General features: G+C 42.6%; 1 protein-coding gene across 2 annotated transcripts; it reads left to right on the top strand.

Annotated features, from left to right (window-relative positions):
• The first annotated feature begins 1242 nt into the window (after window positions 1-1242).
• On the top strand, window positions 1243-7995 carry bub3 (BUB3 mitotic checkpoint protein). Of its 2 annotated transcripts, none has more exons than XM_084456339.1 (7): window positions 1243-1356; window positions 2187-2381; window positions 2561-2630; window positions 2745-2896; window positions 4350-4508; window positions 4918-5095; window positions 6328-7995. In XM_084456339.1, exons 2-7 carry the CDS (start codon window positions 2187-2189, stop codon window positions 6546-6548), a joined length of 975 nt encoding a protein of 324 aa, XP_084312465.1. In that variant the 5' UTR covers window positions 1243-1356; the 3' UTR covers window positions 6549-7995. The 2 variants fall into 2 exon arrangements, with proteins under 2 accessions (XP_084312465.1, XP_084312466.1); XM_084456340.1 differs by lacking the exon at window positions 1243-1356 and adding an exon at window positions 1621-1657.
• The last annotated feature ends 5801 nt before the right edge of the window (window positions 7996-13796 follow it).

The following is a 13796-nucleotide window of genomic DNA, read 5'->3' as shown; positions in this document are numbered from 1 at the left end:
TATTATTATCATCGTTCTTCTTACATTCATTTTATTATAAGCCTACTCTATATCGTTATTATCGAGGCTATTACGGTTGTTGTTGTTGTTGTTGTTGCTGCTGTTGTTGTTGTTGTTGTTGTTGTTGATAACAAGTTGGATCAAACTTTTCTTTTTTCTATATAGGTGCCAACAAAGAAATAATAGCCTACTGGGGCAAGACGTGAAGAGCACGGCACGCAACATAAAAATGTGAAATATTTAACTGCGACGAGAGATATTACGGCCCTGCATCACCTAGGTGTACAAACTTGAATCTACCTTTGACATGGCAGTTCAGAGCGAGCTTGCCTCCACCTCCAGTCTTCACCTCTCAACTCACCTCAAGGCTCAGGTGAAAAATTGGTTCCATAATAGAAGGAACAAGTGAAAGCGTCATCTCTCCTCCGAGCTGACTGGGATGCCCCTCACCACGTTCAGAGATGGATCCGGACAGACTCCAACTTCACGCTCAACGCGGCTTTCCAAACACCTTTACATCATCCTTGGAACAGCCTGCTATGCATTTGTAACAGAAAATCGAGTGACAACCCAAATTAATTCCTCGTGGCATCCCTAATTAGTCTGGACTACTACTACAGCTAGAACATGCTCAATATGAATACTGAATGACTTGCATAGCCTACATATGTCGGATGTGAGATAACTAAAGTATGAGGCCATGTGATATTGAGGGAAGAACTCGCCTAATGACGTGCAACATAGGAACTCAGTAAAAGCTATATTGTGAAATGTGAATGATTTCCCAATATGCCTACTTTAGATAGGCCCCTGCCTTTTGGAATGCCCTCTCTGGCAATCTGAGGGAACCACAGACTGGGTTATTTTAAGACTTTTTTTTTGAAAAATTATATAGCCTATTAATTTGTGTCTCAACGACTCTGTGATTGTTTCAGCACTATGATATTTTCACAATGAAAAGTGCTTTATAAATAAAATGAGTTATTTTTCTAATTTGCCTCTACGGGCTACTAAGCAAACTAGGAAATGTACGTTTCCTGACATCAAATGGTGCATTGCTTATTAGAGTCTATTATTTATGTGAAATTATAAAATAGAGATTCAAGCGTGGTTACGCCAAGTGACGTAAGTATCCCGGATTTTCGTCGAATCAAAACGCAGGCGGGAACAGGGGTTATTCGTTTTATCCAATCAAATCTTCCCTGTAACGGAAGTCTCTGTTCAGCAGCGCAGTGCATTTGAATGCTAGCAACTGTAGCCAGCAAGAGCATTAACAAGCGAGAGATATAGCGTCAAGAAAATCGTCGTATTGATTATTGTCAGTTATAATTAAGCGATATCCATATAACGTGAAAGGTGAGTATATTCTGCATCGGTGGATACAGCAAACGATAACATGCTATTTACTTAGTAGCAAGCTAAGTAACTGACGTGCTATTTTAGTAGTTCTAACGATAGCTAATAATGTAGCGGTTCAACTGAGAGGCGGGACGGTGTTCTTCCTACTAGCTGCCAGCACAATGCTAAGTGGCTCGTCTACGGGCTTCGGAAAGGTTCTTATGTAGTTAGCACTAGCTAAGCTATCGACTTTGAGCACGCGAACGAGTTGTTTTGATCACACTGAAGCATACGCTAGCTAGCTACACAGCTACCCGGGGTAGTTATGCTAGTTAATAGTTAACTAACTAACGTTAATGTGATATGATAACGTTCGCTGGCTGTCGTTATCTGGGTAACAGCAGAACGTTCCACATTTACAGTACAGTTGCTAACAGTGTTAGCACTAGTCTGATAGCTAACTCAGCTAGTGCCTAGGTAGCCATGGCGTGATGCACTGTATATGAAGAGAAATATAACAAACCTCAAGCCCACACGCCACTTGTTAGTTACCGTTACTACATTAGGAAAAGACAAAGCAGCCAGCTAGCTATGAACACACGTTCTAGCTAACGTTAGCTAAGCGTTCAAGTTATCTAGCTAGCTAGCTACCATGCAATGGGTCGTGACCTCATGTCATGTTATTTAATTTCTTAATTGGCAGATCGACCAATGTCTGTGCAGACATTGTAACCCTATGTAACCGTAGCTAGCAGTAGCATATCACATTGTCATTTAGTACTCAACTAAAATGTTTGCTAAGATACAGCAATACTGGTGCCATAAGTCGTATTGTTTTCTTCCCACAGATGACTGGCTCCAACGAGTACAAACTCAACCAGGGTCCAGAGGACAGCATCTCCGCTGTGAAGTTCAGCCCCAGCACAGCCCAGTTCCTGCTGGTGTCCTCCTGGGACTGCACTGTTCGCCTCTATGATGTCGGAGGCAACTCCATGAGGATGAAGTATCAACACAGCGCACCTGTTCTAGACTGTGCTTTTTATGTAAGCATCGGAACACTGTTTATATGAAGCATCTCAAAGCAACGCATTTATAGTGGGTTACAGACAAAGTGTGTCTTATTGTAAAACCCGGCAACAGCTGCAAGTCAATATTGCTTTGCTATGGTCACTTCCTCTTGGCCACAAAGGAAATTGAGACAGAGATATCACTTGTCTTGCAGGACCCGACACATGCCTGGAGTGGAGGTTTAGACACACAGCTGAAAACCCATGATCTCAACACAGATCAAGGTATGTCTGCCAACATATTGATTCATTGAAGGTATTGTGTGTAGGCAGGTTGATATCCCACACACAACATTAGATGACATGACGTTTTATTGTGCTTATTCTTTCTTTGTACAGATACTATAGTTGGGACACACGATGCCCCTATTCGCTGTGTGGAGTACTGCCCAGAGGTCAATGTCATGGTGACGGGGAGCTGGGACAGATCCGTTCGGCTGTGGGACCCGCGGACGCCCTGTAACGCTGGCACCTTCACCCAGCCTGAAAAGGTCGGAAACCATAACTACTCGTGTACCTTTTTGAAACTTGTAAAAACATGTATTGCTCTGCATGCACAAACCCAGGCTTTTTATTGAGTACCCTGAGGGAAATGTCTTGCATCTCTCATCACTTTGTACCAAGGTCATGCGCATCCCTTCCTCATTTAATTGATTGGTTTATTAATCAGGGACAAGTTGGCTTAAAGGTTAGTTTTCATCTGTTGTCCCTGGCCAGATGCTTAAAAGTCAACCTACGATTTCAAAAAGAAAATAGGGTAGAAAAATGCATATGTTATGAATTCAAAGCCCGAGTGAGCCAAGAGACAGTAAAATATATAAAGACAAATTAGTAGACAGTGACAGATGAAACAGATGCAGATGTGTATATAAGATAGACACTAAAGCAAGGCAGGCACAATAACACTAAAATGCATCAGGCAGGCACACACTATAGCATGCATCAGGAAGGCACAATAACACTATAGCATGTTAGGCAGGCACAATAACACTATAGCATGCGTCAAACGGACAAACACACGGACAATATATACAATACATATATGACATTAAGCACACATAGCAGACATCATAACATACAATAACAGGACAGTAAGCACATACTAGAGGCAAGACAAGCAAGCAGGACAAGACAGTTGCCAAGATGCCTGCTGTAGTGGTGGTTCCTGCGCTAATGTACACATATGGCAGCTCATGATTTCAGCTGCCTAGTGAAGGATGTCTCATATGCACCGGTACTGAGTTCCATTCCTGCGACGCCTTAACTGAAAATGAAGAGTGGCTAAAGGCGTGGCTTGTATCTAATGGGTACAACACAAAAGTCTCCTTGAGTTGAACCTCTGGTTACCCGGTTGGTGTTTGACCTCTGTGTGATTCATGTTTGAAGCGGAGGGGGAGCAGTATTATGCAAGATTTTCAAAACAAGGCAAAGATTTGCATACTTGATTAAATTATCCCAGCTCAACAGCTCATACGTCCTCAAGAGTGTTAAGGCCCACACATTGATATCTCAGCAGTGAAACTTTCGAGCACAACTTTCAAGGTAGCATTCACTGTGATAAGAAAATATTAAAAAAAGATGCACACATTCCACTGTACCTATTAGGCTGGGTGCTGGATCACAGACTCTTGTGGATAAGGAGAATATAGAGTTCCACACACCAGATGGCTCCCGTTAAAATGATTTTTTATTGCGAGTGACGTTTTGAGCCCAACGGCTCTTCGTCAGACTGTCTGAGGAAGCGCCTTTGGGCTCGAAACGTCACTCGCAATAAAAATCCTTTTAATGGGAGCTATCTGGTGTGTGGAACTGCATCTCCTTAGTATTCACAGTGATGCCAAGCTACCATGAGGCACAACAAGCTTGAAAACACCAAAAGAAGGGCAGGGCACTCAAGTAGAAATGCTAATGTCACGTGTGTGTCTCTCTCTCTCTCTCTGAAAGGTATACACCCTCTCTGTGGCTGGAGACAGGCTGATTGTGGGTACAGCTGGAAGGAGGGTCCTGGTGTGGGACCTGAGGAACATGGGCTATGTCCAGCAGAGGAGAGAATCCAGTCTCAAGTATCAGACACGCTGCATCAGGGCCTTCCCCAACAAGCAGGTAACTCCCCACCTGTCACAGCCGTAGCCATCTGTGGCTACTGTGGCAACACATTACAAATTGATTGCCGCAGTCATTTTCATGGGATAAATGGTAAATGGACTGTACTTATATAGGGCTTTCCCAAAGTGCTTTAGAATGGCCTCTCATACACCCATTCACACACCAATGGGGGTAGCTGCCATGCAAGGTGCTAGCCTGCTCATTGGGAGCAATTTGGGGTTCAGTGTCTTGCCCAAGGACACATCGACAAATGGACGGGAGGAACTGGGATTCGAACCGCCGACCCTATGATCATGACCCACTCTACCTCTTGAGCCACAGCCACCCCACAATTTATTTTCTGTAGTAATTTATTTTCTGTTGTCTGTAATGGTTAGCTTGTGCCCATCCTCTGTCTCTGTTGTAGGGCTATGTCCTGAGTTCAATAGAAGGCCGTGTGGCTGTGGAGTACCTGGACCCAGTCCAGGAGGTGCAGAAGAAGAAGTACGCCTTCAAGTGCCACAGGCTGAAGGAGAATGGAATCGAGCAAGTTTACCCTGTCAATGCCATCTCATTCCACAGTGTCCACAACACGTTTGCCACAGGTATATCTGCTTGCTGTTTTTTGTGAATTTCAAACAACAAATTGATTTTGTTGAGAGGTAGAACAGGTACGCCTCCTCTAGTTGCCTTCTTAGGCTGTGGACTCGTGCTCTGCTATAAGAAAATACTAATTGCCCAAAATCCATTTTTACTTAAGTATTTATTTGCACCCCCTATACAAATTGTTTTATTTAGTAGCAGTTATGAAATAACAAAGACATTTAAAAACTTGAAGTGTCTTTGTAAACTACCCAGTTTTATCTGCCTTGCTCTTTAACTTTCAGCAAACTTCGCAAAAAATAGTTGGAGTTTCTCCCACACCATCTGACGCCACCCAACTAAACTTCTTTGTCCAAGAAAATTGAAACTTGTTTGCTCTTGAGCTCATACATCTTGTCTTTACCCGTCGCCATTTCAAAGAAGTCTGACTGCCACGCGTCACACTACAAGCCTACTCAGTTTTTGATTGGCCAACGACGAGTGCCAGGGGAGGGGGCTATGTTATATGCCAGAGAGAACATTAGCTATAATGCGGCAATGATCGAGAATAACTGATAAAAATAGAATAAAAATGAAAATCACATTTATTTTTACTACTTGCCTAATGGGGGAAGTAAGTTGTTTGGTTTACTAGTCTGACGTTGCATTTTACTTGCCTCGGGCAGTCTTTATTGTTGGATCCTGCCCTGCCATGATGTCAAAATGGCTGCTAGGAAAAGGGTCTATTGAATTAGTGTGGTCAAGCGGCATCTCTCCAATATCTCTAGAAGCTCCTCAGGAAGAGCTTCTTCCCCCAGGCCAGCCGGCACCTGAATGACTCTACTGTAGCTTGTGTATACAGTGTATATCTAGTATACACAGTGTCAGAATATCTAGTGTATATAACATCACCATGCAGATGACTATTATCCCACCCCTGGGATTATTTATAGCTATAGCATGTACATAATACACCCATGCCCCCCTCCCAGGCTATGAATATATTTATAGCATGTACATAATACATCCATACCGGTATATTTATCTTTATATTGTATACATTTGTATTTATTGTGTTATTGGTAAATTGTGTATTTGTAATTATCTGTAACAAGCACATCAGGGACCCATTGATGTACACTGTACGTTACCTGTGACATAACCTGGATCTTGAATCTCAATGTTACAGATTTTAATCTACAGAAGGAGAATGTACATTTCTCCAGCACTGACAATGAGCCTCTCCTCCTAACAGGTGGCTCAGACGGCTTCGTGAACATCTGGGATCCCTTCAACAAGAAGCGCCTGTGCCAGTTCCACCGCTACCCCACCAGCGTGGCCTCGCTCGCTTTCAGCAACGACGGCTCCACGCTGGCCATCGCCTCGTCCTACATGCAGGAGCAGGGAGACATCAGCCACCCGGAGGATGCCATCTTCATCCGCCAAGTCACAGATGCCGAGACCAAGCCCAAGTGAGTTCCGGTGGGACATGACGCCAGCGTCCCTGTGTGGACTGTCCTGCTGCTGCTGCTCCCTCACTCTGTATTACGTGTGTCTTGGAAAGTGTACAATTCAACACTGTATTTGTTTTCTAGGTTAAGTATTGAGACTGTCTTTGATATTTTTACAGACAAACTTTTTATTCCATTATCTAGTAATAACATCTTCTAAAAGTGATAAGAAGTTGTGGAATCACATGGTATCCCGTTACGAGACAGATCAAAAACAAACTGCAATATCTCTTTTGTATTGACTTCAAGATTTGTTCCCCTCTGCAAGAATATCTAGTTTGTAATGCAGCTTCCAATAGTCAATATTGATGTGGTTATGTCTCTGGGGGTCTTAATTGTAGCACAATTGATCCCACAGACCAGGGAATACGTTTTGTGATGAGACGCAGGTCTATGAACCCAACTTTAATCGCTAGTTGTAAAGCAATCGGAAAGCATAAAGACAGTTAACTCCCTGGACCTGTTTTCATCTTAAAGTGAATTATACATCCATAACATGGTTTCAGTCCTGTCCGGCCATATCATAACAGATGGGATCCTTCATTCATAAATTAAAAAGCTGAAATGAGCCAGAAGCTGTTTTCTGTGGTCTGTTTTACATCAGTGGAAAAACAAGGCAGTTGAGCTAAATTTGTAGATTTACGAACCCAGCGTCTATTATTCAGTTTCATTCAGCCTAATTGATTTTATTGTAAGAAGTGGAAGGTTTTCCCTAGTGTATATTACATTCATAGCGGAAATACTGAATGAGTTTGTGGAAGTTAATCCTTTTAATACGACCGTCTCGCCGGCAAATTTGGAAAAAAAATTCGGGAAAAAAATATCTAAAAAAGCTGAAAGCTGCACTTTCTAGTGATATAGGGAAAATCCAATAAATATTCGGAATGTTAGCTCTGTACTAAAGGGGTTAAACGTTAGAATGGGGAGACCTTGGTCTCCGTGACATCACTGCTCGTAGGTTGATGGGATGCTCTGCGTTCTCGTGTTTTTGGACCACAGGTCAACATAAGTCCTCCATGGGAAGGTTTCCTGGGGTTGTGTCCATGGAAATGTATCCCTCTGAAGCCATGTCCCCAATGTCTTAACACTCTGCTGGCATCCAGTGTACCACTGTTTTGTCCTGTCTTGTCCATCTTTTTGCTGTCCATTGCTACCTGTATTTGTTGGTTTTGTCACTCAATCACTGTTCTCTAAGATTTTGTTTTTAGCTGTGTTTTCTAACTCCTTGAGAAAGTGAAATTCTATGTACCGTGTGTAATAGAAGAAATAAACATCTCCATTTCCACTCTAAATTCACTATAGCTCACTCTCCTCATCACATAGGATTTGCCAAACAGATACTGTGTGTGCATTGGTGATATTTATATTTTATCTTAGAAAGAATTCACTTAAACATGTTTTTGAACACGTTAGTGATTTTCATATGACTCTTTTCTGTCTTTTTGAAATTAAAAGAATGACAATATGTAACATCATGCTTTTTTATTTAATATGTAATGTCTATTTTCACTCCAAGAGTGAAGTTGTGAGAAGGAAAAATGTGTTTGGGGTAAGAGAGGTTGTGGTGTGGTGTTGAGGGACAGTGATGGCCCAGCAGTGTGGCCCAGGGCTCCACTTGCCCCCAGACCGTGACCTGTGCTGATAATACATCAGGAGGACATGGCTCGGAGCATCTCCTGCTAGATATTGTTGATTAGTTTGACTTAACTGCTCTTTATGTTTTTTGTTCCATTATTATGATTTATGTTGCAGTCATTTCACTTGCATTTTTCAAGTTCATGTTTTTATTTACCATACTCAATACGTACAGATACATTGGGATTCTTGGTCCTGCTCCTTTCCACAGTTGCTAATCAGTTCCCAAGTTCCTGACTAAACAATATGCTATAAATGTGAATAATAAAATATTAACTTAAAAATAAAGCCTATAAATAAAATACAGTTGAATAATATTAACCTGAACCTAAAAAAAAACGAAATATAAGCCTAAAAATATAGCCTATTGGAATATAATACAGACAATTCTATGTGCAAGGTAATTCAGTCTATCAACCCTATGGTTTGTCGCTAAATAAAATACATACCCTTTTATTGAGGCTTTCATTAATTGAATGGGGTAGAATACAGTATCTTAAATACTGAGAAAGTAGTGTATTTTTTTATAACGTGTTCAGTGCGGATTTTCTATGAACCCAGCACTAATGTACTTTCTGAAACACTCCAGCATAAGGAACAGCAGAGAAGATAACGATGGCAATTATTCTATTTAAGAGCTACAATTTTTCCAATGGGTCTGTCTGCCTCTTCAACATCCTGGAAATTATTTGTTCGTTTGGTTAAATGAGGTAACTAATTCCCATGATTGCCGTGATTCAGTCTTTGTCATTTGGCTCTGACTGCAGCTTAATATGAAATGGCGTTCATTTTGGGGAATAATTACCGTTCACATAGCAGGGCGGAGGGAGGCTGGGATTTGTTGTGTGGAGGGAGACCACAGTAAATTACCTTGTTTCCTGTCATCTTTGCTTCCACCAAATTAGAAAATTGAGTTCCTTGAGTGAGCATTACAATTGTTAGGGTTGTTCTTCCCTCGGATTGGCTAGCTGTTGTGGACAAAAAGTAATTCAGCAGTTCCATTATTATTGTCAGATGCAGAATGACAATTAACATTAGCAGCAGCAGCTTTTCCTTTTAATGTAACCAAGATGAATGGCAACGCAGACAGTTGGAGCTCTGGGCTCTTATTTACGAGATAAGTGTTTGTGAAAAGCATAGGCCTGGAATTCAACATAATACATTGCACTGATCCACACAACTTGGCTATAATTCCAATGTACAGTGCGTAGATCCTATTGTATTCTTCCAGGCACACATAACCACGATTCCCTTGTGCCTGGACGTCTTCCTCCAGCTTGTTTTTCCTTTAAGTGCAAAGCCAGAGGTAACCACAGCTGTGGTTGTGTGGCCAGGCTCTGATTTCCAACCACTGAAGTGTTGCAGACAGTTTGGCTCTACATGAAACCATTACATGACAATTAAAATGGGTAATTGTGCTCCTACAGCCTGTCATGTACATTTAACCCGACCACAAAGGAGTCTTGTGTTTACTCAGAGGGCACAGATGACCTTCAATTGGACACTTAATCCCTCCAGTGTGGTATCTAATATTATATCAAGCTGATGACGCTATCCCACATAACGCACCAAGAAACGGGGAAATCACATGATGCATCAGTAAATATTGATAGCCTTCTAAAAATGTGTTTCTGAATCTGTTATTTGTTATTGGCGTATGGATCCAGTGGCGACTCCATCTATCTTCATCTAACTATCCACTAACAAAACAACCCCAGGAATCAGTTCTCTTGCTCAGTTCACAGCCTATCTGGTGGGATATGCCTATCTGATGAACATGCCAAGGCATTGATTGATGTTTGTGTCATTGTTAGTGTTTGAACCTTTTTTTGGGGGGGGGGGGGTCTCACAAGTGATTAGCTAAATTAACCTGATTCCCAAGCATCTCCATTACAGAAGTAGCACCCGCACAGAAGCAGGCAGAGTCACTCGTCTGTATGTATCATGAGATATAAAAAAGCCTATGGAAACCTGCCTGTGAAAAAAAGCCTACGGAAGCAAGGTTAATCCAGGACTTTGACAGTCACCGGGGCACCCAGGGGCAAAAAGAACCCGGCTGGAGGATGAAGTCTTGGCGTCCCGCCCGACGTACATCACGGCAGGCAGAGGAAACCTGAGCCTTCCCCTTGGCCCTGACTGTGGCCTGCCACAGCATCTCCCTCCAACCCACTAAGGCCCCGGGGATGCTTTTAAAGACATTCGGTGAGCCAGACAACATCTCCTCCAGAGCAGTGTAGTTACATTAGGACCTAATTAGACGGCAGAGCTCAGGGCCATGTAGCCCACTGCTAGGTTTCACACTCCGAGACATCCATCTCTGCCTGGGCAGCAGCTGGGAGCGTAGGGGCTGTGCTCTAGAGAGAGGCACACCTGGGACCTGGCTAAGTAAATCACACATCTGTGGGTGTGACAGTGGGTCACAGAGTGAAGGCCTGAGGACCCACAGGGAGTTTGCTGTTGATTCACAATAGTACTGACAAATAGCTGTTCTCTTTAGCAAGGCAAACAAATGATTGTTATTTCCCACTGTTGGTTGGTTGATTGGTTGTTTTAAGAATAATAAATATATATTATGCTTATATAATGAATAATAAATATATATTATGCTTATATAATATTAAATAATCTGCTTAGTTTGGATAGTTCTTATGAGTGCTATGAAGTGAGTGGATCATTGTGCTTTCTGTAGGAGGTGAAACCACAGAACCCGCGCTACACCTTGATGGAAACACATCCCACAGAGAGCCACCTGTCAGGATCTGTGAGAACCGGGGGCGATTCCTACTCTTCAGAAAACAAATTCCAATTGAAAATGTAGAACCTGTTGCATTGTGTTAACGATTTGCGGTCAGCTTCAGAGTGAGAGGCAGTTTCTATATACTGTCATCCAGTGTCAAGGAGGGTGGGGGTTGCTCCCCTGGGAGACTTTGGAAAACAGTTACTTGTTATCCCCATTTAAACTGAAATCAGAGGGCAGCCCTTTCAGGGGAAGCCCTTTGTATGTCGTCTATGGCTATGAAACTCTCAGTGTTATTTAATGGGTTCATGGCCACAGGGCAAGGGTTGCAGTTTGTCCTTCCTGCAATTAGCATTCACGGTTAGCTTAGCAGAACTAATGCACCAGATCTTTGAGGCTCAAGTTCCCTGTGCCTCAGAGTGACTGCAGGCAAGATTAAACTGAGCCCAGATATCCATTTCAACCTGCCTTATACACTGTTATTGGCAAATCCCCTGAAGAATACAGTTTAAAGCAACCCATTCACTGCCTCTATTACTTCTATTAAGTGTCAGTGTCACATTGTTACTGCCATGAAAAAACGGGGAAAAATGTACTTGCACGCCCCTCTGGTAAATATACAAACAACGCTAAGTGTAAGTACAGCAGTATTGGCACATGAGGCTGAACATTCAACGGCAGACAGCACAATGTCCCCTGTGGCCACCATTACTCCCCCACCACAGATCAATACAGGCCATTTCCGTCCATCCCTCAGACGACTGTCAGTGTGCTTCTCATTCATGTGTCAAATCACACATTCTCTGTCATAGAAGAGCGGCAGATCACTCTCTGTGTTCCCCACTCCATTCGGCGCATCTCCGGCTCGCTCTTGTGGCATTTAGGTCAAGGCGGCATGATCTCATGGTACTTTTCAGAAGCACAGGAAAGGCTTACACCAAGACCATTGTGGGAGCAGTTGTGAAGCTTCGTGATCTCATGGGTCTTAAGTGACATTACTGCACAAGTACCTCGGAGCTGTTCTCACGACTTGCTCTCCGTGTTGTGTAATCTACAGGTTCAACACATCACATGGCAGTTCATCAAGAACAACCACAAAATTATGACCACTGTGGAAAACATGTAGGCGTTGATACTACGGTATTCATTAGACACAGCTGCTGTACATCCAATGATTATCAAGGAAGTGACCTTTTGAGGTTATTTATTTTCAGTACATTGTACACAGACTCTTTACATATTAGTACAAAACGTATGTTGCTTCTGGCCACATTGGTTTTCAGATTTATTCCTTCACCTTTAACTAACTCCGGTCTGGCTTTGCAGCAGCTGTTATCGACTGTGCCAGAACCGCTTACTTCACAGGCCCTTTTTTAGCTGGAACCAGCAGCTCTAATAGCTCACTCTGTCGGTTTGTTGGTCAGTCGGTCGGTCGACAAAAATGTAGAAGTGCAATGCTGCTGTTGTCCACTGGACCTTGTATGGGTGTGCGGAATTGTGGCAGCACAGCTGTTATTAATCCACTAATTAGACAAGAAAAGAGAAGTTTCAGTCAGATTGAAAGTGCTTATAGCTCGTTCGGGGTCGCAACTATTGCAAATTCACGCTTGTTGAATGATAAACAACCTACCATTTTGAAGACTGGGATTATGAATATTACCTGAAAGAGCACTTGTGGGCCAGATTGGCCTGGAGGATCAAAGCGGATACTGGCAATTCTCAATCTTGACATTTGTAAATATTTTCAAATTTGGGAAATGCTCAAATATGAATGCACTTTAAAAAAAAAGTGAATTCTCTTCATGCACTTTATGATTGAGTCATTAGTAGCTTGAGTACATTAGGCCTACTAGTAGAGTTGGAGCACAATCAATGACAGAAATGGAGGTACTTTCATAAACAGCTTTGATTATTGGACATTATTAAAATTTCTGTAGACAATGGTGTGGAACTGATCCTTTCATTTGATGTACTCTGTCAGTAACAGCCCAGCTAGAGGTCACACACACATGCATGTGCGCACACACATACACACACATACTGATCCATTCATGGAGAGTTTTCCCATTGATCCACATGCAGGTCTGGAGGACTAATGTGAAGCCAAGAGTCCTGTTTAACCAGTGGGGCCGCAGTATTTAAAGTGCCTGTGCACTCTAGCCCACTCTACCCTGCCCTCAACAGCCAGGGCCTAATTCATCATTATCAACATGTTATATTATTACTGATGGCTCTTGCCTGGGGCCAGTCCATTTATTATCAGATCTGTGACAGGCAACAGCATGCTGGATAGAGGTTGGTTCTGCAGTCATGCCAGGAGGGTTCTACCCAGCGCTCTTGTTTATTTATTGATCGCCATACCTCCCGATAATCTGATGTGTGTCACATCTGACAACATTGTGTGGAGAGGGTCACAGGACAGCCAACGGACATGATAGAGAGATGGATGTTGTTCTCAACTGCATTAACCTTGCAAATAGCTGTCAGAGGCAATGGTGGTGACGCAGGAGGGCCCTACTCATAACTACCTAATTTAATCGTAGAGTGTTTGATTACAGCAAAGCCCGCGGCATTGAACCAACAGTTTTTCTGATATTTTGAGGGATCGTCTGAGGATGATGATGAGCCGACCGGAGCAGTAAAATGGCTTCTAAACGCCTCAAAGAGCCTAAAACTAGTACCCTCCTAAGCAAGTTCTCTCCTCAAAGGTGATGGCCTCGTGTCTAAATTAGCGCGGGCCTGGGAAAGACTGAGACCATAAAGATTAGTATCAAATCTGGTAACACTTTACAATAAAGTGTTACCAGATTTGATACTAATCTTTATGGTCTCAGTCTTTCC

The sequence above is a fragment of the Borostomias antarcticus genome, assembly GCF_949987555.1.
Source record: "Borostomias antarcticus genome assembly, chromosome: 22".
Taxonomy (NCBI): Eukaryota; Metazoa; Chordata; class Actinopteri; order Stomiiformes; family Stomiidae; genus Borostomias; species Borostomias antarcticus.
The sequence above is the reverse complement of the archived record's forward strand: the minus strand, read 5'-3'. Positions and strand labels throughout refer to the sequence as shown.

Bases quoted from the DNA above. Each gene is read 5' to 3' on its own strand.
- bub3 (XM_084456339.1), top strand. From the start codon at position 2,187: ATGACTGGCTCCAACGAGTACAAACTCAACCAGGGTCCAGAGGACAGC. The intron at 2,382-2,560 runs GTAAGCATCGGA...CTTGTCTTGCAG, and splicing joins TTCTAGACTGTGCTTTTTAT to GACCCGACACATGCCTGGAG. The intron at 2,897-4,349 runs GTCGGAAACCAT...TCTCTCTGAAAG, and splicing joins CCTTCACCCAGCCTGAAAAG to GTATACACCCTCTCTGTGGC.